Source organism: Xiphias gladius, chromosome 9 (genome assembly GCF_016859285.1).
Source record: "Xiphias gladius isolate SHS-SW01 ecotype Sanya breed wild chromosome 9, ASM1685928v1, whole genome shotgun sequence".
In the NCBI taxonomy this organism is placed as follows: Eukaryota; Metazoa; Chordata; class Actinopteri; order Istiophoriformes; family Xiphiidae; genus Xiphias; species Xiphias gladius.
Window position 1 is genome coordinate 6,758,512 of NC_053408.1, and position 22,553 is coordinate 6,781,064.

Here is a 22,553-nt window from a genome sequence, read left to right on the forward strand (position 1 = left end):
ATCCAATTTGCCATATTTCTTAACCTAGACACTAATGTTTGGCTTATCACCAGTAGCTTTGCTTGTAATATACAAATATAAATGTATACACTTTTGTCCTGAAATTAAGATCCAGAGGGTGTAAGTTAAATACCAATACCTATCTACAAAAAGATTTTTTGGGTAACACATGACTTTAAGTCCCCTTATTTAGTATTTAAAAGCAGAATATAAGCATTTAATAAATGGTTTATACCAGTCAAATGTATTTATAAGGAGACGTAGTACATTTTAAGTGTTTATTAATGTAAAGTATTTTACAACAATCATAACTTCTCCAATGAAAGACACATTTGATATCATTGCATCAGTGTTTTACTATATTGCCATGCGTTATCTGTCCACAGGTGGCGTTACAGTTGTTAACGTAATTAATAAACACTTACTTACAATGACATTATAGTGTGTTTATAAAATTTTTATATACTGGTTATTGATGCGACATAAGCAGGACTTAAAGTAAAATGTTACCAGTTTTTGAGATCATATTAACAACCTCTTCAAACAATGAGTGAGAGTACAATGAGACTCTTTACATTTAAAACACATATCAGAAATATTGTCATTATATCGATTTGGTTTAACAGGAGGTCATCCAGTTGTTTGTGTCTGGGCCTTAACAGAAGCTTCTCTGCAATCAGCGGTAGAAATTTCCAGCTTCTCGGCTGAGACCCTGAGGTTTCAGGAGAAACAGATATAGGCCAGTTATAAACTAGAAGCCAGTTCTAAACTCTCAATGTTAAATTTCTACCAGTGCAATTTTTCATGGTACGTTTTTCCAAAGATGAAAGGGAAGCTTTCCAGTGATTTTTGTTGCAGAATAAATACAACTCCACATTTGGAAGCATTTAAAGTGTTTCGTTGTAATGTCATACTTTAAAAGATTTAAAACATTTTAAAAGCTCATAAATGTGTCATCACTATGTAGCTCATTAAGTTGCTCAAGTCTTTTCCTTTGACCATGATTGAAAACCTACATCAAATGTGCCTATTCTGAATTGACTATTCCCTTAAAATGGACATAAACAAGATAACACATTATCTGTATTCATGTATTTCTTTACCTGACCGAAGGAGGAGATTTAGGCCCACTCATTTCTTGCAAAACAAACTTTCTGCTTTAATGTGCTTTGGTATGCTGTTTCTTTTCTTCTTCGTGTAAACGCTCAGTTGCTTCCTGATGTAATTTTAGATGGTAGCAAATGGTTTTGGAGGTATTTTTTGACCAAATGTTGAAGAGTAAGCAATATCAAAAGGTTACAAATTGTTTTTTTTTTTTTTTTTGTTCGGTGTTTTTTTCCTCATATTCAACTTCTATATATCTAGACATTTATTCATTGTTTCTTTCTACCTCTCCTCCAGAATTATCTGCCCAGTCAACAGGACATCCTCCTGGCCCGTAAACCCACCAAAGGTATCCATGAATATGACTTTGAAATCAAGAATGTTCCCTTCAAGATGGTGGACGTGGGAGGGCAGCGGTCAGAGCGAAGACGCTGGTTCGAGTGCTTCGATTCTGTCACTTCCATCCTCTTCCTTGTCTCCTCCTCTGAATATGATCAGGTAAAAAAAACACACATCTCATTTCATCTCCCTCGCGAGCAAACACACACACACACACACACACACACACACACACACTTGAGATAGTCTGATAAGTGCCGCATTAACCAGTTTGTCGTAGCAGATAATGTTTGGTGGCTTTTTGATAAGTCATGATCACTGTGTCTGTATGTACACTGGTTCTGGAGTAGTTGGTCTGTACTGCTTTGATTTATCTCACAGCTCGTATAGAGTTCTCCAAATGAAAATCAGCAGATTATACCTCAAATTGATACTGTTATATCAATGTCACCTATTGTGCATGTGCCATTGGTGACTCCTGAGCACTTTTTTAAATCTCACAATGATGTATTTGCCAGCAACTTATGCACATCACTTGAATATTTCTGCAGAGGATACCCTAAATTTGCTTATTAAAGAATCAAGATATGTCCTGAGCAGGACACTCTACAGTTGCTCTCTGGTTGGCAAACCGACGGCTGCACTGTTCCTAAATTACCTTAAACATATCTTTGGTGTCTTTTTGTACTGAAATTTCTCATTTACCTACTGGCCAACATATGCACCGATACTGATACACTATCTCATTGATAGTATCGACCCAGCTGATGTATCGGTTGGGCTCTAGGTGGAACAGTATAGCACCTCGAGCAATCCCGTATTCTCTACGGCAGAGTATAGTTGAACCTTCCTACGGCATTGGTTTCTGTTGCTTTTGCTCTGTCTGAATTCACAAGCAGAAACTGCTTGACTACTGAGAGGAGATGGATTTCCCTCCCTTCCAGTCAGTTTTTGCCTGCTTCCTCTAACAGACACACTTAGACGATGCCGTGTCAAATGGATTAGCACGTTTGATGTGTTTACACAGACATACACCTCCAGCTTAATAACGTTGGCACACAGAAGCTGCAGTGCTTGCAAACTGTGAATGTAGATGACTCAGGAGGCTCTTCCACCTCCTCATTTGCGTGCACCTTGCCGACAACACCCATTATAAGCGCTATACATCAACAGGCTAAGCCAACTTGCATCGTTTAGCTGAGACAAAGACTGACCCATTGCCAAAGCTCTGGAAGTCACACTTTAGGATTTTTGTGCACATTCTAAGACATGGAGAAAAATTAGACTTCGTTCACAGTGAAGAAATTGTGAACCGTTGTGGATGAATACATTTACCATAACACCCTTGTTTCACAAAAAGGCCAGTAAGATCTGACAGGATGCACCATGCAGAATTTGAACTGTAGGTGGCACCAATTGCTCCGTTCATTTCTGTCTGCGACTGTGTGTGTGTTTATTCTTATTACTGCTTTAATTAAAATGATATTGATCACAAGTACAATAACTACAGCACCAGTACTAGCAGTAGTAATGTAACCCCTCTGTTGTCTTACACAGGTGCTGATGGAGGACAGGCAAACTAATCGACTCCGTGAATCGCTCAACATCTTTGAGACCATCGTCAACAACCGCGTCTTTGTCAATGTTTCGATCATCCTCTTCCTCAACAAGACGGACCTACTGGAGGAGAAGGTGACGAGCGTTCCGCTCAAGGACTACTTCCCTGACTACACCGGGCCGGAGTACAGCCTGCCGGACATCCAGGCGTTCATGGTGGAGTGCTTCCGGGCCAAGAGACGTGACGGCACCCAGAAGCCCCTGTACCACCACTTCACCACAGCCATCAACACGGAGAACATCAGGCTGGTGTTCCGGGACGTCAAGGACACCATCCTCCATGACAACCTCAAACAGCTCATGCTCCAATGACCCCTGTCAACCTGTGAAAGTAGAGGAACTGAATGGGGAAAAACCTCCCCCTCGCTCCTGAAAAGGACTTGGGAGAGACCAGCCTCAGAAGAATCCGATAGACGTCAGCATTCTTCTTCAGCCGTTTTTATATTAGTTTTTATGCTCCTCTTTTGAAGAGTTGGCTTTCTTGTTAGTTCAGGGTTTGGTAGGGGAATGAGTCAGTAGGGACAAAACAAAAAAAGTCGAGCAGGCAGTTTGGAGGTTGGATGACATCTGATCACTGCTGCTTTGTTTTGAGACTTATCTCCTCTGGCCTGAGCCCTGCCTTACAGCACAAGACTCGCTGGGGCTTTTCAACTCACAAGGTGCCTGTGCTGGAACCAGTGCCAGTGCCTGGCTGTGGAAACCAGCAAAACATTTTACAAACCGGTCGTATGGTTTTTTTTAACCAGATGTACAACTTGCTTAGCAACAAACACAGGAAATAACCATGGTGAAATAAGTACTTTGTTGAAGCAACAATGTAAGCAAATAACAGAGTTAGATGGTCAAAATGTACCAAGATTATCTGTGCCAGAGTTGATTTGCCAGTCTGTGTCCAAGCACTGAATTCATGTAGTCTTAAATCACTCCATTATTTCAGTTGCACTCTCCAGTGCTGCTTTGTGAACATTGTTTCTAATCCCCTGTAGGTTATAGAGGGTTGTTGATGATCTGGAGACTGCACAACTATCCTTCTTTTTTTTTTTTTTTTTTCCCTCTCATATGGCACCACCATTCCTCCCTCTTCCCGTCCCAGTTATCTGTTTTTCTTGGTTCAACATTAGCAGGTCCGGAGTGCCGGCATGGAGCCAGTTTTGCCGGGACAAGGACTAGTTTGTTGGTCGTGAAAACACTCAGAACGGTTAAGGATTCGATATGGAAACTGGCTCCAGCACTGGCACCTTGTCTGTCGAAAACTGCTAGAAAAATGTAAGACTGAACCTACAATGCCTTTCCACATAATGTCTTATAGACAAATAACTGTTTGAATCCTGCATTTGTGGCTATGTCGCTACAGAAATAAAGTCTTAGCTTCCTTGAAAAGATAATTAAGATGCAATTTGACCTTGATTTTTGGTCGTTTCGAGGGTAAAATTACCTTCAATTGGCACATTAGGCAGGTGTGCCAGCAAGTGAACATGCAGTCCACTGTTTTCTCAGGGTTGAATCAAAACCGGCGTTAATGCTGATGTCGTTGTTGAACTAACTGAATAATCTAATCTTTATCTAGGTGGCAGAACGGTGAGACTCAGCCAGGCCTCAGTACAGTTAGCCGGGTGGTGTTTGGTACTGTATCCTCCTGGCTTTGACCCCTGATCGTTGGCCCAAAGTCCCCCCTCCCCCTTTGTTTTCATCTCTGATTAGATGCCTTGTAAAGGGACAAGCCTCCCCTCTTTGCCTGAATGATGAATGTCTGTTAATAGATGTACAGAGATTTGTTCTAGATCGTCTGAATATACTGTAACCAACACTGCTATGGTAAAATGTAACCAGTCGTGAGAATTTCTTTATTGGCACCGACTTGTCACTCCGGGTGTCTCTGAAAAACTTTTTTTTCTACATGCAATCTTGTGCTGTTTAGGACTTCCCTTTTTAAAATGCATTTTGAAAATGTAGAAAAAAATACAGCCCAAAAAAAAAAGAAAAGCTAATGGAGTTGAATACTTTTGTCAGCGACTGTATTCTGTAGGGGGCCAATCTTTGTTAGAGGACAACTTCCAGGCACTGTTAAAATCTGTTTCTCTGCCAACTCACCCAATGCTTTCTTTACTCTGTTCACATCGACAGACTACTTTTTCTCCAAAAATAAAGCTCCTGTTTGCTTACAGTCCTGGCTTTGTACATAATGTAATCTGTTGCCATGTAAATAATATTCAGGCTTATCTACTTATATGTAAATGGTTGTAGAAATGGCATATTTTTTTCCCCACTCTGAATGTGTTTCAAATCACTGCTTTTCCAATGAAGATGACTTTTTCATGTAGATGTGTTTTGTAACTTTTTCATCGCCTTTTTTGAAATTCATTCCTGTGTCAAGTCTCATGCCACTCTAACCCTCTCAATAAATACACTTTTCTAATGAAAACAGGCTCCTCGTTGTTTATGATACCTATTATTAAGTATACGTTTGCTACGTCATGAATAACGTTGGCCTAAAATATGCAACAAAATTTTGATTTGTACATGAAATGTAGACATTCTTAGGAGTCTCTGTGTAAATTTGCACAGTTGAACAGCGTGGGACACAGGTTCCAAAATGTTTTAAATTAATGTTCTTTTAAAATAGAAATGCAAGAGGTGCTTGTTTTTTTGTTTTTTTTGTATGTTATAAACCACACACCCCTCTTAAATGTGTGCATCTGTTTCTTCATATAAAACACAACTCTATTTCTTTTTGTTTTTTCATTTTACATACAAATATTATTCTCTCTTAACGTTTCCTTTTGCAGAAAATTCCTATAAAAGTCAAACTTGGTTCCCGGCCTACTTAACACCAACACTGGATCAATCATAAAACAGCATGGCAACTGAGGAAGGCCGTGAGAATGCGGCTGAAAGCTTCGGCAGCATCGAGCAAGAGGACCTTGTGCCGAGAATTGTTTTGTCAAAATAAACCATGCAAACAAATAAGAGTGGGCCAGTAGGTATTCCACGAAACCGTGATTTTTAATAAACTAAATGTCTTGTTCTTTAAGATAATATCGTAAACACTACTGTAAACATAAAATACACATCTGACGGAAATATTAAAGCTTTTAGTGGGCAGTTTGAATACTTAATCCAGAACTTTAACGGTATTTTCGAGGATTTACGCGAAGACGGAAGTAGGCGGGGGTGAACCATCTCAATCAAGTTAACGAGTCACAACCCGCTGGACAGATCACTACTCGTTCATACAGCAGTTTCGTTGGCGTATCAGACAGATCGTGGTATAACCAATCTCAGTGGTTTCCTCTTTTAAACTCATCAATCCTTTTATTTTTTTCTAAACCCAATTTTGCGACAACGTTAGTCTGTTACACTCAGGCTTCTAACGTGCTACCCAAAAGGGTCTTACCCTCCACGCTGCAACAGTTCACAACCCCGACAGTGAAGACTTGTCTCACAAAAAAAAAAAAAGTGACAACGCCGTGCATTAACGTGAGAACTGGCAAAACTATAAATCATTGTTGTCGCTGCCGTAACTTTTCTTTTGGAAGTTTTGGAGCAATGCTTTACCCCGATTGGCTGCTTGACATACGCGTTCAAAATGAGCTCCGGTAAGTGTTACACAAATTTTTGTCATTCGTCATTAAAAAAATAAATAAATAAATAATCATTTAAAAAAGGCAACAAACAAACAAACAAACTACCCCCCCCCCCTCGGAGATATCATGTGACCTAATCGCGACCAGTATTATGTGTTCGTGAAGTTGTTTATGTCGCTTCTCAATGCAGTGCCGAGGGACTGAATGCAGTGGAGTCTGCAGTAGAGCAGGCGACTGCAGTGGCAAGGTCAGCCAAGCAAAGGGGGAAATGTGCGTCGAGACAGTAAAAAATACACATTCTGTAATTTTCTTTCCGATCAGATATTGGTGTTTTACTGCATCGTAAGTTTGTACATAAGTTCGTTTTTCGGAAGCAGAAGTCGAATAATCGAGTAGTTTATCAACACAAAATTAACTGGCAACAATTTTGGCTGTTAATTTTTTTAAAGCAGAAATACCAAACATTTTCTGGTTCTGGCTTCGTAAGTGTGTGTGTGTGTGTGTGCGCGCGCGCGTTGACCAGGGCTGCAATTTAACAGATTATTTTCAATATCAGTTACTCTGGCAATAACTTTTTTTTTTGATTAATCGTTTGTCCATTGAAAAATTGTCCAAAAAAATGCTCATCACAACTTCGCAGAGCCGGACAGGACGTGCTCAGATGTCTGGTTTTGTTCGACCAAAAGTCCAAATACACAAGAATATTTAGTTTGCAATGATGCATAACAAAGAAAAGCAGCAAATCCACTCATTTCAGAGGCTGGAATCAAAGAATATTTGTGTTGGGGTTTTTTTTTGTTTTGTTTTTGTTTTAACAAATTTTGCTTGAAAAAGTGATGAATGTCAAAGTAGTTGCAGATTAATTTCTTTTGATTAATCGACTAATTGTTTCAGATCTAGTTGCAGCTCTAAATTTGAATACAACACTTTAGGCTCTTGGAAATTATAATGGGTACTTTTAACTGTTTTGTATCAACACAATTGATTAATCAAGGAAATGGGAAGCAGATTAATCAATAATGTAAATAACTGTAAGTTGCATCTCTATACTTATTACCCACATCTAAACGTTGTACTTGTTTTAACTGAAGACCGCAACGCTGCCCTGTCACTGTTTGTCCCCACAGAGGTCTGCCCTTTCTGTGGGAAAACTTACAAAAGGTTGAAGAGTCACCTGCCACATTGCAAGGCAGCCGCGAACTCCAAAACACCTCCAACCGAACATCGAGTCAAAACGAATCAGGCGACATCTTCCTCTCAGCTGGTTGCGGGCTCCCCTGAACCAACAGCAAAGGGCAAAAAGTCCTCACAGACACTGTCGGTGGCTGCGAGTCCACAGTCGAAGAAGAGCACAAAGGTGTCTGCGGTGTCAGCCGCGGCACCACGGTCGTCCTCACCAGCAACGCCTTCCAAGAGCGCGAACACGTCGTCCTTGTCACAGTCCTTGTCCCCGAGTTCTACACCACTTCCACCATCAGCTAAGAAGAAGAAACAGAAGCTGTCCGAACAAATCAAGATGGCCAGCTCGCCCTCCTCTCCCACCACCTCCCTCATCTCCTCCCCAGCGCTATCTCCGTCTCCACGTCCCACCATCCCTAAGCCAAAAAAGATGAGTCTCCGCGCTCTGATAGAAGCTGCAAAGTCTGACCGAGTTACTAAGGGATCACGGGAAGAAACTGGATCTGCCTCGGGAGGCCTGCCCTCAGGTTCAACTCAGTTTTTAACAGACCCTCTGAGGCCCAGAAGCACAGCACAGACGGAGACCAACATTATTCCAGAAAACGCCAGTTTTCTATCTCTGTCCACAGACACTAAACTCAAAGATGCCCCTAAAAAGAAGGTGTCGAAGACCAAGAAGGCTGCACAGTCTCTTTCCAGAACCAAAGATACTCACTCTGACTCCCTGGCCTCTGAAATATATGAAAGTAGCGCAAGACCCCATGCAAGAGACAACTTCTGGGTGGACAACAAGGGGGAAGTTGAGGATATATCTGTCAATGAGATGTTCTTAAAATCCGGAAGTGGTCACCAGGCCAAGATTACCATCCAAGATGTTAAGGCCACGTTAGGCCGAGCTAAAACCACCAGTCAGTCCAGCGGGGCGAGTGTCCTGAGCCGGGTTGAAACCACTGACAACCTAAGCAGCAAAGCCAGACTTGACACTAGTCTCAGTCCAGTGACAGTTCCGGCAGAGAACCGAAAAGATGTTGCTGTCAGCTGCTTGGTAACAACTAAAACTCTTCTGTCTGACCAGCTGCCCGGCACCAGTTCAGAAGATACGGAGAAAAAAGGTTCAGAGTCCAAACAAGCATCTTTAATCCCTCTGCAACATGGTGGCTCCTCTCAGACCCAACTAAACTTCCCTGCAACTCCCCTCCTCTCTGGCCATCTGTCGTCTCGGGTGAGCCAAGCTACACCTCTGCCACATACAGTCAGCGTGACAGAGACGCTGAAGATGGGCCGTCACGTGACAGAACCCCTCTCAATATCACCGTCGCCCATTCAGCTTCCCGGTCCTCATCTTTCCCCGCTTGTTCCACAAACTCTGCCGGCGAGGGTGGAGACGCTGAGAGCCGATGACGGGTTGAAGCTTGAGAACAGGAAACAAAACACAGCTCACAATCAAAGCGAAGGTCAGTATTTGGCAGAAAAAAAGAAGGGCTGGGTAATTTGCCTTTTTCTGTTTTGGGGCCCGACCAGCATGTGTCTCAAGTACCAAAAGCCGGCATAGAACGACAAAGGTTTGATGGTTCCAGCTTCTCAAATGTGAGAATTTTCTATTTTTCCTTGTCTTACATTATAGTATCGAATCCACACTTCCATTAAAAAGCTTTACTCAGCCCCAGTGAAACCAAAGAGGATGTGTTTGGAGCGTGCATTTATCCGCCAGTGCACTGATTCTTTGTGGCTCTCGTGAACTGCAGGTGCTGTGGCACAGCGGAGTCTTGGACAGGTGAGACTGGGGGAGTTACCTGAGTGGCTGGCCTGCAAAGCCCCCGGCCATCCAAGAGACGTCGTGAAAATGGCGCAAAGAGGTCGATATCAAGCGCGTCTCACACAAATACAAGCACATGTCTCACTCACAGAATTTGCCTGCAGGCCCCGTTTGTGTGTTTCCGTGTGGCTCTACGCTCTTAAAGGAACCGTTTTGGGAAATGCGCTTATACATTCTCTGGAAACGGAGGGAGACAGCGAGCCTGGCTCCGTCCCAACAAAATCCTCCTACCGGCACTTCTAATGCTCACAGCTTCACATATTGCATCTGGTGTGTTTAAACCATACCAAAACAAAGTGTAAAACTGACTTCTTGAGGTTTTACGGAGGATTATTTCGGGGCTCCCGGCCAAGAGACAGTCTGGCACGTAACTCTCCATAAAACCAGAAAAAAAAACTAAAAATAATATCTCAAGAAAGGCGATGTGACAACTTGATTGCTGAGCTTTCGAGGTGCTGGTGGGTGGATTTCGTTACCTTTGGACGGGGCCTGTCCAAAGACCGTTTACACTCGGGATGCTAAGCTAACCAGCTGCTGGCTCCAGCTACATATTTACCAAGCAGGTATGAGAAAGGGGATCTTTGATCTTCTAAATCATCCAGTGTGCAAGAAAAGTAACCGCGCTCCCAAAATGTCAAACTATTACTTTAAGTCTCCAGTAATGTTGAGGGCGTAGTTTTACACGTACTGCTATGTGTCCCCTCTCCTCCCTCTCTGCTTCCCTCAGGCTGGCGGTGGTATTACAGGAGATATATTGACGTGAAGAAAGGCGGTGTGGGTGGACTGGGCATGCTGTTAGCAGGATACTGTGTGCTCAGCTACACCTGGAGTTACCCTCATATAAGTAAGTGGGTGGATAACTGTCTGTATTGCTTCTAGTAAATGGAGAGATTTGGAGATAACCGGGCATGTTTCTGGCTTTTTTTTTTTTTTTTTGTTTCCTTTCCCCCCAGAGCGTGATCGCTGGAGGAAGTACCACTAAGGTCAAGGGAAGATGTGTGGACAAGCGTGACTGTATGTGGAAACAACAGCTGTGGCAGGAGGAGGGTTCAGTTTTCACACCTCAGTTTTTGCACAGATTAAGCAAAACAAACAACCAAAAGAAAGACTTAACCTGTTAACTAGTGAGCTTTGGAGTTGCTGTTGTTAGAGACACTCTAGCTGTTTCCAGTCTTTATGCTAAGCTAAGCTGACAGGTCCGCTGGCTGCAGCTTTATATTTAACTGACAAATTTGGGCGTGGTATCGATGTTCATATCTAACTCTCAGCCAGACATTGATGAAGCGAATTTCCCAAAACGTCAAACCATTTCCTCAGAAACTACTGCTATCAGAGTCGTAATTCTGATACTAGTAGTTTCATTCTAATTTGACTTGCACCTGCAAAGGGCATCTGAAAGCCTGTGCGCACTACATTGCAGTTCATGTAAATTAAGATGTTTGACTTTCATATAAGTTTTATTTAGCTAGTTAGTTAGCTCTGTCTTATATTATTTCTAGATTGGGAATGAAAATATGCATAGAGAGAGCTACTTAAAATATGTGTTATTGGGGTTTGTTTTTTTGTGAGCAAAACCAGTTTTGGTCTCAGTTTGAGAATCAAAATAGTTTTGGTTCATGATGAGAGGAAATATGTTACAGTCCCGCTGTGTGTCCCAGGAGCTCCACTAGGTGTCATTGTTGGGTTGCATTATGAAAACCAGAGGGGTCGGGCATTCAAATATTTGCTATGCAGAGTTTTCTTAGCTCCTTTGTGTGGAGGCATTGGTTCTGGGGTCCATGAGAGGAATAAAGCGGGGGGGGCGCATCGGTTTTTGACCTTGATAAAAAATCTCCCTCTGGAAGCCCAGAGGTAGGGAAACATGAAAACTGAAACATCCTGATATGAGTATCCATGGAAAGATCCTATCGGTTGTGCAGAGGGTGGCTAATCTGTTTTTCTTTGGAAATGCTTCCCCTGTCACATGATGTTGTTATGCATGCTCAGTCTGTCAGTGCCAGTGCCAGTGTGTGAACACTCACAGAATAGTAATGGAGGGATGCTGGAGGAAGGTCTCAGCCGGACTGGACCAGTTTGTTATTGTATTCAAAATGAATTTATTGTTGACTCTCCTTGCTGCTGTAGTGAACACACATTAGCTACAAATGAAGAAATGACAGTTTTTTTTCTAATGATTTTTCCTGACGACGCCTCTTGGCCAACACAATAAAAAATAATTTCCGTTTTCTCAGGTTTTTTTTTTTTTTTTTCTTTCTCCATACAAAATTATAAATATTTTGTGTTTCACTTTTCATTTTTGTACAAAACAGCAAACTATACAAATCAAGTGAGACAAAACAGTGGAAATGGAGGCAGAACGATGAATCTCCACACTGAAAATGGGGAAGAAAAAGCATGGTACGTGCCAACCAAGCCCTCAGACAACTGATGTGCATCCAGATAACAAAATGTTTTGCAACACTGGACGCATCTCTACTTTGTGCAATTCTAAAACTAACTTTCTTGTGAATCTAAGTGCGATAGAGGCACAAAATCTTGCAGTAACCGCTGCAATGGCCACTGGCACTCATTAAAAAAAAATTTTTTTAAAAAGAAGACGACAGATAGGTTCTCTATCACCCCTATAGAAGGCCTTCAGTCTGCCTCTGTAGCCTACTAGCCAGCATATTTCACAAATATGTTTATAAGAGAAAAGGGGGCACTATCCAGAATCAACCCCAGGAGCGTTTCACACATTTAACCTAAGCTTTGGTCCCGTGTTGGGTTTGGCAGAAATCGCCCTTTCTTGATTACACTACGGCAGAGATTTCTGTAGACGTTTACACAAAAAAATGTTACTCCAGAAACATAAATACATGGCCAATGTGTATTCATTCTTTATCATAATGAAATGTGACAGTAAGCTAAGTTGTGGCTCAGAAAAATCAATGAAAACTCAAAAATACTCAGACGAAACCAGAACACAATGGGAACCAAAGTCATTTTAGGGGCACAGCTTGAAAACAAACACTCAGAAGAAATAAAGATCTGAGGGTGATTCTGGACATGATTCTACATGATTCTACACTCTCTCCTACCTTTGGTTGCGCTGCTGAGGGGGAAAACAGAGGAAATGAGAGAGAGGCTTGAAAAAAAAAAAAAAAAGGGGACTGGAAAGAGAGAAAAACATCCTGGGGGTGTGAGCGGACACCTTGGAATAAAGTCAAGAGTATGGCAATCAAACCACCAAACTACATGAAAACATAGTCATAGACCAGTGTGTACGTATGCAGATTAACACACACACCCTGATGGAGGTGTCAAGGTGGTAAAGCATTGATAGACAGATACGATCAATATATAATTATATGCAGAAGGCAGACAAAAATACATACAATCAATGACCCTCCGAGGTCATTTAAAATAATGACGGTACCGTCATGTTCACAAAGCCGGGGAACACATTACAACGAACAAAACAGTCAAATTTTTTAATGTAATTTCTACAAACGAGGAAATAAAAATCTAAATAAAAAAGATAAACATATTGTAACATATCTTCCTCAATCTGAGGACTTAGCTCCCCTGACACAAACACCGTGAAATGATAGAAAGTGGTTGAGATTGAGATTTGTCTTGTGTCTGTGTCGGGGCTTGCATACCTTTAAGGTACAAAAGAAAAATGCCAAAGAAAATGTGACTTGAGCACAAAAAAAAAAGCATTGCTGAGAACAGTAACACTACTATATACGTCTATTGTGACTAGTCTGACTGGTTTTCTAGTGTCTATAAGAGGTTATCCTTGTTGCAGGCAGCTGAAAGCAGGCAAATCAATTTTGGTTCTGTTCCAAATGGTCACATTCTGTTTAGCCTAGCACACACTGTACATCGACGAGAGCCGCATATTCATATAGTTCCTGAAGAAAGCAACAGTGCGTTTAGTGCAATTTGTCTATGTGAATGTCTCTCTACTGAGCTTACCTTAAAGGAGATCTCCACCTCTGAACCATGAATCTACTGGACACGTTGTTCTAAAACGTGTGTGTTCACTATGTATGTTTTGTAATGCAGGAAGGAAGCCAGTGAATGGGTAGTTTTGAATAGAGCTTCTTCATGTAAACACTTCAAAATAATAACCTACAATTAGGCACAGTCATCATTTTGTCCCTCCCCACCCCATCCCAGTTTTTCAGCATAGGCATTGGGGGTATATCAGCTGGCACAAAATATTAATGGGGTGTGTGTGTGTTTTTGTGTGTGTGTTTGTGTGTGTGTGAAGAGAGGAACACTCTTATGATCAGGCTACTGAAGTCCCTACCCCTGTAAAATAACATGAAAATAAACAAAACAAGATCATTTTCCATCTGTTAGTCCACTGCATTGCACACATTCCCGGATCTTTATAGGTAATTATAAGTGCCTGTGTTCAGTCCTGCCTCAAAAAATAAAATTAAATAAAATTAAATAAAAAATACAAAAACAAATTAAATACATGCTATATAGCCAGAGATGGTATCATAAAGATCATAGACCTGAAAGACGAGTTAACCTCTCTTCACACAGGGTTTCATTACAACAGGAGAGTTTGCCAAAAAATTAAAAAATAAAAATAAAATAAAAACGCACACACACACACAGAAAAGTCAAAACCATACACTGGGGATGATATGAAGCATCGGTCTTAACATTCCAAGATGCTGTTGACTGCCGCCTCTAGAGCAGAGTCTGTATCAGGGTGAGGGGATGAGGTGAGCTGAGGGGGGTACTGGGGCTGAATCGGGTGGGAGGACGGGTGGTGAGACCCCTGGTAGTGCGTCTGTCCTCCCGACATTGCTGCAAAAGGCGAGGGGTTACCTTGGGGATAACTGTTGGCAGCGGTGAGGCTGTTGATGCTGGCGCTGCTGGGACCGAAGCGCTGCTGGGATCGCTTCAGCTCCAGGATGCTCTTGTTTTCTAAGTGTGGAGGGTGGAGTCTATCTGCTGCGCCTGGTCCTACAGCCCCACCCCCTCCCGGATCTCCATACCCGGGCTGGGAGTCTGTCCTGTACGGCGGCTCCGTGGAGCCTCTGTCCGACTGATTCCAATTACAGCTGGACTGAGATGGGAAAGGGTCTTGGAAAAGTTTGGATTTCATCCCACAACAGAAGTCTTCCAAGAAGCTTTCTATTAGACAGACAAGAGAGGAAGAGTTAAAAAAAAAAAGTCTTTCTCTCATAGACTTATTTACTCAAAATTGCTTTACTCTTCCTGCTTTGTCTTTTTTTTTTTTACCTGGATCCACTAGTACCATGCGTTTGTCTTGTGTCAGGTTGCTGCGTTCCTCTTGGTTAAAGGTCCTGTCGATCATGACCATTTCTGATGACGGACTCGAACGCTTCAGGGGAGGGAGAGGCAACCTGTTAGCCCTGTACGCAGTGACGTGAAACACATCTATGTATGCAACCAGTTGCTGGTGCACTGTAGGTGCCTACCTCAGCTTCCACCATTAGTAGCCGTCTGTATTTGTTTACCATGGCCTGGGTCCTCTTCAGCACCTGAGTCGCAACTACCTCAAATTCTTCATCCACTGCAAACAAAAGGATACAAACCTCTACTTGGATAAAATTGCTTTTTTTCTGCACACCAATTTTACCTTCTCAAATACACAACATTACAAGCTACAATTCCAAGCTAGTTGTTTTGTTTTTTTTGCCTTCCTTGCAAATTTAGCTTCAAGCTAATAGATTCAAGGCTGTACCCTGTGAGAACTCATCCTGGCTGGGTGGAGCCCCCTGGAACACGTGGTAAGGGAGGAGTCTTTGCAGCGCATTGTTGATTGAAGTGAACTGACGTCGATCTGGGGTCTGGACTCCGGCGTGATCCATCCTCAGCTGTTGTAAAATCCTATTGAGATGTAAGGGGAAACAGACACGCTCTTTCAGTGGCTGCAGGGCAAGCTATAGACACAAGTCAACGCTTGGCAAATGGAGAAATATCTAGATAATACACAGTATTTCAAAAAGAGACTCACATTCCTCCTCTTGTAAGTGGCAGAAGGCCAGGCCTCTTCTGTGCACCGACCTAGACAAAGCGTACATACCAAAGCATTCATAATACCGCTGATATTGTCTCTATGAGCTTATTCCAATTTAGAATGTACACAGACATAAGTGCAAAACAAATAATTAGTTTACCTGAGAGTTTAGCGTTGAATCTTGTGTCATGGTTTTCATGGCTAAGAGAGATCATACACAAAGCAAAGCAAACTCATAAGGTCAAAGTGCAGCAGACTACACTCAAACACATAATACACTGACAAAAATTTCTGCAACACCAGCAAAGCCTTTGTTACCATGGATGTTGCTGAGCTGTGTCTGTTTGAGGGTAGGTGATGAAGAACTCTGTAAAATAAAAATGAAGGTCAACGTCCGTCAGACAGCAGTTTTCTGGTAGGAGATACAAATGCATGACTCACAGGGTGATAATGAATGAAATGCCACCAGTAACTTGCAATTATACCTGTCTGTAGTCTTGTTCTTGTTTCACTGTACCATGTAAAGGGGATAGAGGAGTGCAGTTCTGAGTGTGAGTCACTAGAAGGCGCTGCACAGGGCTAGCTGACGCTTGGCCTTCAGCACTGGTCCCCGCCGTGGCTGGGCCGACCAGAGTCAGCCGCCCAGGAGCACACGACGTCTGCGCAGGGGCGGAGCTCGCACAAGAAACTCCTGTCCATGTTTGAGTTACACCCCCTCCGACCTGACTCCCACTGACTACTCCCTGATTCAAAATTAGCTGACCCCTAGGTGATGCAGTGAAGTTCTGCCCCGCAACAATTTGCACTGCGCTCTGACTGGTAATTAGGGCATTTGAGTTGGGTTCAGTGGGGCCATTGTGGATGGTGCTGCCTGGAGTGAGCGCTAAAGAGCTGGGGAGCAAGAACTGTCCAGGTGCCATGTTTGTCTGGGCCTGCGCTGGTTGCTGCTCAAGGGGTGGCTGCACTACAATGGAGCCATTGGCTGTGTATTGCCCCCCTGGAGCAGCACTGTTAGCATTAGCTACATTAGTCATGGTGGTGGGAGTGGGCTGAAGACCAAGGCTGTAGACAGTCTGAGCCCCAGCTTGAAGGGGTTTAGGCTGAATAGGTCTGACAAGAGTCTGGGTCCCTCCCGGGCCTCTCTGGATGATGATGTTTTGAAGGGGGATGTTTTTGAAAGGTAAGCCGACTTGGCCTACCTGCCCTTGAGTAGGGGCAAACACCTGCCCCCCTGTTGTGGCCCCTGCTGCAGCTACAGGCGCCCCCGGCCTCAACACAATCTGAGGAGTTCTCTCCAAGCTGCTCAGAGTCATCACCCCCCCACCTGCCCCAAAGGAGCCCAACACCTGGATGTGCTGGGCAGAGCCATTGGGCAGCTGGGACACTCCTTGCAGGAACTGGCCTGTGGGGAACGCAGTTGTCGTCGTGGTAACCACACCCACTCCCCCTCCATAACCCCCAGAGACCAGCTGCGAGGGGAAGGGAACAGGAGCCTGCACTAGAGTGGGAGCAGGCTGAGAGTCCAGTAGGGCCTCCTGGGCCAGCGTCTGCTCCGTGATGTCAGCCTCCAGGAGAGACTTCTGTAGGATGTCAAAGGGCTGGTCCTCTCCCCCGAGATCCACCCCTCCGGGGGAGTTTCCAGACCCCAATTCATCCTCAATGAATGAAAGGCTGCTGGAGAGCTGGAGGCCTGCCCCGGCTGAATCATCGCCGAATCCACCCATTGAAGAGGAGCCATCCTTGAGGCCAGTGTTGGAGCCGGCCTGAAAAAGGGATTTAGAAAAAATGAGAGGAAAGTGGAAACTGTTTTCATGTGAGAGACCACTTTCCTGGTATGCCAGTGTCTTACGTGTTGCTCTTTACGACCTTAACAAAAAAGGGAACTATTTCTTAAACCTTTAATCATAGATTATCATTTCTGTCTCCTCCCAGAATAATACCCAATAGTGTGTCCCCCTTTATCAGGAACAACTGGGTCCACAGGGTTAGATATTTTTTCATTAACAACCAGAGGTGAAACAATTACTCATTTGACAAAAAAAATCAGGTACTATTTGATAAATGACTTATCGTTAAAATTTACTAGTTCAAGCTTCTAAACAGTGGATAGTCTTTGGGTTTCTCAGTCTTCTACGATAGTAAATTGAATACACTTGGGTTTTTACCACTGGTTGGAAAAATGAATATTTGATAACTTCACTTTGGACTCAGAGAGATTGTGATGGACGTTTTTCAAATAATCAAAAAAAAAAAAGTTTTACAGATGAATCAACAGTGAAAATAATTCCTCCCCACTAGTAACTTTCCTTGGCTTTTCAAGCTTAAATAGATCATCTTATGTTAGTACTCAAATCTAACTAAAAGCCTGAGAAAAATGCACTATGTTTAGACCCTAATCCATCATCAGCAACCATATCTCTAATCATAAACTAAAATCTGCGTATGTTTTGGTTGGATCATGGTAATCCAAGGTATACTCACTGTGTCACTAGCAAAGAAGGACCCATCTGACCCATAAGCTGCATTTGTCACATCATCCTCCTCAATCTGCAAAAACAAAATAGAGTTAAAGAGAGAATGAGTGCACTTAATTTCTATGCATTAGAAAGGAGCATCTATTCAGACAAAAGGAACGACTTTGAATGCATTCTGTAATTGTCACTCACAGACTTGCTGTTGCTGCCATGGAGATAGTCATTCAATGCATCCACATCTCTGAAAAGGGCAGAGAGGAGGAGACTTTTAACGGGTGTATAACAAACCTAAAACAGGTCTAACATAAATTTATCTTCACTTAAGACTGGTATGAAACTGCTTTACTCATGCAGAGTGCAGTGAAAGAAATGTTTTACAATGAATCTCTTGTAAATGGGATATTTGGTTTTTAACTTATAGCCTTGCAGATATTCGTGGCTTTGATTTCAAAGAGGAACCCTGGTAATACTGTCTGCTCGCTTGAGTGAAACCTAAGCACAAATGTAAAAATGTGTAACCACACTACAAATCGCCTGGTGACGACGACAAAATATCTCTGCATCCACTCTTACTTCTTTCAAGTAATGTATGTCGATAGCGTAAAGGGATTTTTACCCTAAAATATCCAGAAGATGGCGATCGTCCTCATCATCCATGACACCTGAGAGATTATGTAAGGACACAGGTAAAGGATAAAGGAGGTGAGGAGATGGTAGAAGTCTGATATGAACTAAAGATTAAATCACTCATGTTGTCATCTGCAAGGACCAATGGCCCCTAGCTTCATCAATCAGTGGAGCAAACCTCGGCTGACCACTTGTTTTTGATTTTTATTCTGAAGTAGGACACTTAGCATGTGTATTATGTGGACAGTAAGGGCATCTTACTCACAGATTTCCAACAGGAAGCATGGAGTCAGTCATTTAAAGCCCTTTGTTTCCTGTAACAGAATGGGCTGCGGGGTGAGAAACTGCATTTAGTAAGATTACAAAATTACACAAGTGAGTTATGGGTTGTGGGAGTGTTGGGAGAGCGAGGCAGGTGAGGCGGAAAGAAAAAGATGGGTATGTGAAATAGGGGCAAGCAGAGGAAGGGAGGGGGGGCAGATATGTAATGCAGTGCTATGGGAGATCAGTGTATGAGTAAAGGCAGGATGGCCTTCATCCCCTCCTGCAGATGCTTGTCTCTGACACACAGACTCCCACCCATTACCCTCCTCTGCTGTCCCACATTGGTTGTCTTTCATGTCTGCACAGTGAAAAATGGCCATTTGAGCATAAACTCCACCCTGCTCCACTTATACCTTGAACGGTTGTTTTGGAGTTCGTACATTGAAAGAAGAGTTGGCTTTATTTCGTGTCAGCCAGCAAAAGCATGCGGCTATTTTAGTGCTACTAATAAAAGGGAAATAATGACGAGACAGTGAGGACTAATTTGATCCAGGAGAGTAATGTGCTGAGTGTTCGGATTTCTAACAAGTTACTTTGTCTGTTTGTATGTAACAGTAATGTATTTATGCAGTGTGTGAGAGAATGTGTGTATCAGAAAAATCAAAACTCTTCTCATGACTAAACCCAGTATTTATCTGAAATGGTGTTTAAATTAGTGTGTGTTTTGTACTTTGTCAAAGTCGAGGGGAAATGTAGACTTTGTGTTCCTGAGGCAGTGCAGACGGTTACTGCTGCAATGCTACAAAATGGCTGTTACCATGACATGGGCTGTCTTTACAGCAGAGCCACGTTCAGCCTCCATCTTTGGTTCAGGACCAAAGAACGACAGGGCTGCGGTACAAAATAAGCTGTCTGACCCGAATGCACTGTAGCTTAAAAATATAAAGAAACCTGCTAAGAGGAAATTATATTACAGAAAACTTTTTTTTTTTTAGGTATCCATACCAAATAGACCACAACTACATTCTCTCGTCAGGACGGCCAAGCTCCTTTGTCCTTCAAAAATGGACATGTTAAAAAAAAAAAAAAAAAAAAAAAAAGTTTAAGAAAGCAATGTCCGAACTGAAGAAGGGAAACCAAACGATTAACACAGTAACATTTTATTTCACAATAACGCTCAAAATGTGGGTTGTTTAAATGAAAAATTACAAAACACAAAGAAAAAAAAACAATTACACTCCACTTTCTCTTTATAATCCAAGAGTCATTAAACCACCAAAAACCAAACCGTTAATTCGCATATGTGGAGGATAAAGTTTACAGTTGAGCGTTTCTTAATCGGAATCCTAACGTTAGCTGCATTAAAAAAAAAAAAAAAAAAAAAGCCAAGGACAGAGCTAGAGTGCCTATACAGAGAAAAAAGAGCCTTCGTGGCGGCTCAAAAGCACTGGGTTTGAAGGTTTTATCTTCATTTTTGATCAGGAGTGTTAAAATAAAGCCGTCTTTTCCTAAAAGCTTGAACATTTTGTACAATTTAGAGCCCAACTTCGTAGTCCCCGAAATCCGCCCTAGCATGAATGCTTCGACGCAAGCCAAGCTAGTCCCCGCTGTAGTCCCGTCGCTGGGGCTGCGTGGTATCGCCGTCGGTTTGGAAAGCCAGCTAATGTACAGCTTGCAAGTTTTATTTCCAAAAATAGACTGAATCGACAGAATGATAATCGCATTCAAGCAGCACAAAACGCCCGTCGTCCAGCCTGTGGCTGATCGTCGCTGACGCGCTCTCTCTTTCTCTGCTGGGGAGGCTTTCATTTGTCCTCCATGTGGCTCATCTGCCAGCATGAAAAACGTCACATTTGTCTCGATATGCCGATCCGACGCGTTTCGACCGCGGCACTTCGGTACCGGCCCGCGTTCTGGCCGGGCAGCCCGCCGGGCTGGACGCTCCGCGGCATTTTAACCGATAAACGTCGGCCTGTTCTGGTTAGCTAGCGGGCGATGTCGACGACGCCTATTCTGAAAACGTCGGCTGGAATCCGTCGAAAATGCCGAGGGACCGAGCGGTGTCGAGCCGTAAAAATTTATCCCGATTAGCACAACATTTAGACGACTCAAAGAGGCAAACCCTTTACTCCTGTCTCACTCCGCTTGAAACCCAATATCTCCATTTGGCAACTTTTAATTTGCTCCCCCCCTCCTTCTCCTCCTCCTCCTTCTCCCTCTCCCACTCATATATTTTTCTCACTGTCCCTGTTCTGTCTCGGATAGATTTTTCTCTCCGCTCAAACTCTCTACCCTCCCTGAAGGAAGGGAGGAAGGAGGCTGTGTGTGTTTTTTCCTTGAAATTTTTATCACAAAATTATAATACACTCAAAGGGAAACTCACCGTCATGAAAAAGCAGTGCCTTGTCAACGGGGTTTCCACGCCATCACCGCACGGGTTGTCGGGGTAGTGCACAGAGCAAGGCAGCCCACATCACCAGTCCACACCGGTACCATACGACTCTTTAAAATTTGAATAGGAAATATACGAACAACGACAAGTAATCATAAACGCTTATTTATTTATATATATTTTTTTAATAAATATTAATTATAATAGCAAGTTTCACTGCCCTCATGAATAGCAGATATTTGTTGTCAGACTTAATCATTACCAACAGTAGAGGGCGGGCCTCCGATGTGTGTGCCACACCTTGATGATGTTGCTCAGGTATGGCCTTAGTTACTGTAAATCAAAGCGCTGCCTAGTTGCTACTGATCCACGCGTACTCAAAAGTTTAAGTTGGTGCAGCACTGTAGATGTCAAATTGTGTTGTACTGTAATAAATTTAAAAAAAAAAAAAAAAGGGAAATTTCAACAAATGTGTTTAAAAGAGATAGAGCTTAAAAAGGTAACTGAGTGCATGTCAGGTATCAAGGGAAATGTTAATGGAGGTGGGGGGGGGCGGCATCTGCTGTGCAAGGTGTCTGTTTTTGTACAACCTGCAAATAGGCCATGTCGATGTTTATAGAGAGGCTGTGGTAATAGAAATTACAAGCACAGTCAGTTTATCAAAGCCATGCACAGTGGTAGATGAAGTGTCCAGATCCTTTACTTTAAAAAAAAAAAAAATCAGTAATCCCACACTGTAAAAATACTCCATTACGAGTAGAAGTGCTGCACTGATGGTGTTATTGTCTACGTATAATCGGGAAGATATAATTAAAATATCAAAAGTAAAAGTACTTACTGTAGAAAAACAGCTGTGACTGATACCATTAGACCATTTTTTTTATTCATGTATTCTAATACAGCTAAATTTGAACTATTATATGCGGGGCTTCAACTAATTATTATTTTCAGTATGGACTGATCTGCTGATTATTTTATTGATTGATTTATTTATTTTTTTAATCTATGGAATGATTGTTTGCCAACAGTCAAACCTCAAAATTATTCAGTTTACTGTAACTTAAGCAAACAGCAAACCATCACTTTTTATGATCCGTAACCAGAAAATATTTTGCATTTTTGCATGAAAAATGACATAAAATGATTAAAACTCTATCAAAATAGT

General features: G+C 42.5%; 3 protein-coding genes across 7 annotated transcripts in view; 2 read left to right on the forward strand and 1 right to left on the reverse strand.

The window, feature by feature from the left end:
* LOC120794244 (guanine nucleotide-binding protein subunit alpha-13-like) overlaps positions 1–5,459 on the forward strand; it is an 11,801-nt gene extending 6,342 nt beyond the window's left edge. The window contains exons 4-6 of one of the 2 annotated variants that reach the window (XR_005708109.1): positions 1,402–1,602; positions 3,001–4,326; positions 4,628–5,459. Coding sequence is in view for 1 of the 2 variants with exons in the window: in XM_040135115.1 (XP_039991049.1) it covers positions 1,402–1,602; positions 3,001–3,372 (573 nt within the window). In the remaining variant the exon portion in view is untranslated. Of the gene's footprint in view, positions 1–1,401; positions 1,603–3,000 lie in introns of both variants that reach the window. The other variant, XM_040135115.1, reaches the window with a different exon arrangement.
* Positions 1,480–21,469, reverse strand: bicral (BRD4 interacting chromatin remodeling complex associated protein like). 3 transcript variants are annotated; one of them, XR_005708107.1, is made up of 14 exons: positions 21,380–21,469; positions 18,998–19,061; positions 18,722–18,767; positions 18,298–18,346; positions 18,113–18,178; positions 16,117–17,394; positions 15,950–15,998; positions 15,792–15,832; positions 15,629–15,678; positions 15,356–15,501; positions 15,090–15,184; positions 14,890–14,992; positions 13,600–14,781; positions 1,480–1,588 (listed from the first exon to the last, which is right to left on the reverse strand). XR_005708107.1 is itself a non-coding variant. In XM_040135111.1 (13 exons), exons 3-13 carry the CDS (start codon positions 18,760–18,762, stop codon positions 14,300–14,302), a joined length of 2,400 nt encoding a protein of 799 aa, XP_039991045.1. In that variant the 5' UTR covers positions 18,763–18,767; positions 18,998–19,061; positions 21,380–21,469; the 3' UTR covers positions 13,096–14,299. The 3 variants fall into 3 exon arrangements, 1 of the variants encoding a protein (XP_039991045.1); XR_005708108.1 differs by having other exon boundaries at positions 18,998–19,046; positions 21,380–21,468; XM_040135111.1 differs by lacking the exon at positions 1,480–1,588 and having other exon boundaries at positions 13,096–14,781.
* si:dkey-21c1.4 (cell wall protein RBR3) lies at positions 6,233–11,866 on the forward strand. 2 transcript variants are annotated; one of them, XM_040135112.1, is made up of 5 exons: positions 6,236–6,656; positions 7,772–9,277; positions 9,569–9,679; positions 10,367–10,483; positions 10,593–11,866. In XM_040135112.1, exons 1-5 carry the CDS (start codon positions 6,647–6,649, stop codon positions 10,619–10,621), a joined length of 1,773 nt encoding a protein of 590 aa, XP_039991046.1. In that variant the 5' UTR covers positions 6,236–6,646; the 3' UTR covers positions 10,622–11,866. The 2 variants fall into 2 exon arrangements, with proteins under 2 accessions (XP_039991047.1, XP_039991046.1); XM_040135113.1 differs by lacking the exon at positions 9,569–9,679 and having other exon boundaries at positions 6,233–6,656.
* Positions 21,470–22,553: the final 1,084 nt, after the last annotated feature.

Excerpts from the sequence above, each read along its gene's own strand:
- bicral (XM_040135111.1), bottom strand. The coding sequence starts at position 18,762 with ATGGATGATGAGGACGATCGCCATCTTCTGGATATTTTAGG. Across the intron at positions 15,833-15,949 it reads ACAGCTCAGCAACATCCATG|CCATGAAAACCATGACACAA; the intron begins GTAACAAAGGCT and ends GATCTCTCTTAG. Across the intron at positions 15,185-15,355 it reads CCAGGATGAGTTCTCACAGG|TGGATGAAGAATTTGAGGTA; the intron begins GTACAGCCTTGA and ends TTTTGTTTGCAG.
- si:dkey-21c1.4 (XM_040135112.1), top strand. Across the intron at positions 9,278-9,568 it reads AGCTCACAATCAAAGCGAAG|GTGCTGTGGCACAGCGGAGT; the intron begins GTCAGTATTTGG and ends CGTGAACTGCAG. Across the intron at positions 9,680-10,366 it reads CGTGAAAATGGCGCAAAGAG|GCTGGCGGTGGTATTACAGG; the intron begins GTCGATATCAAG and ends TGCTTCCCTCAG.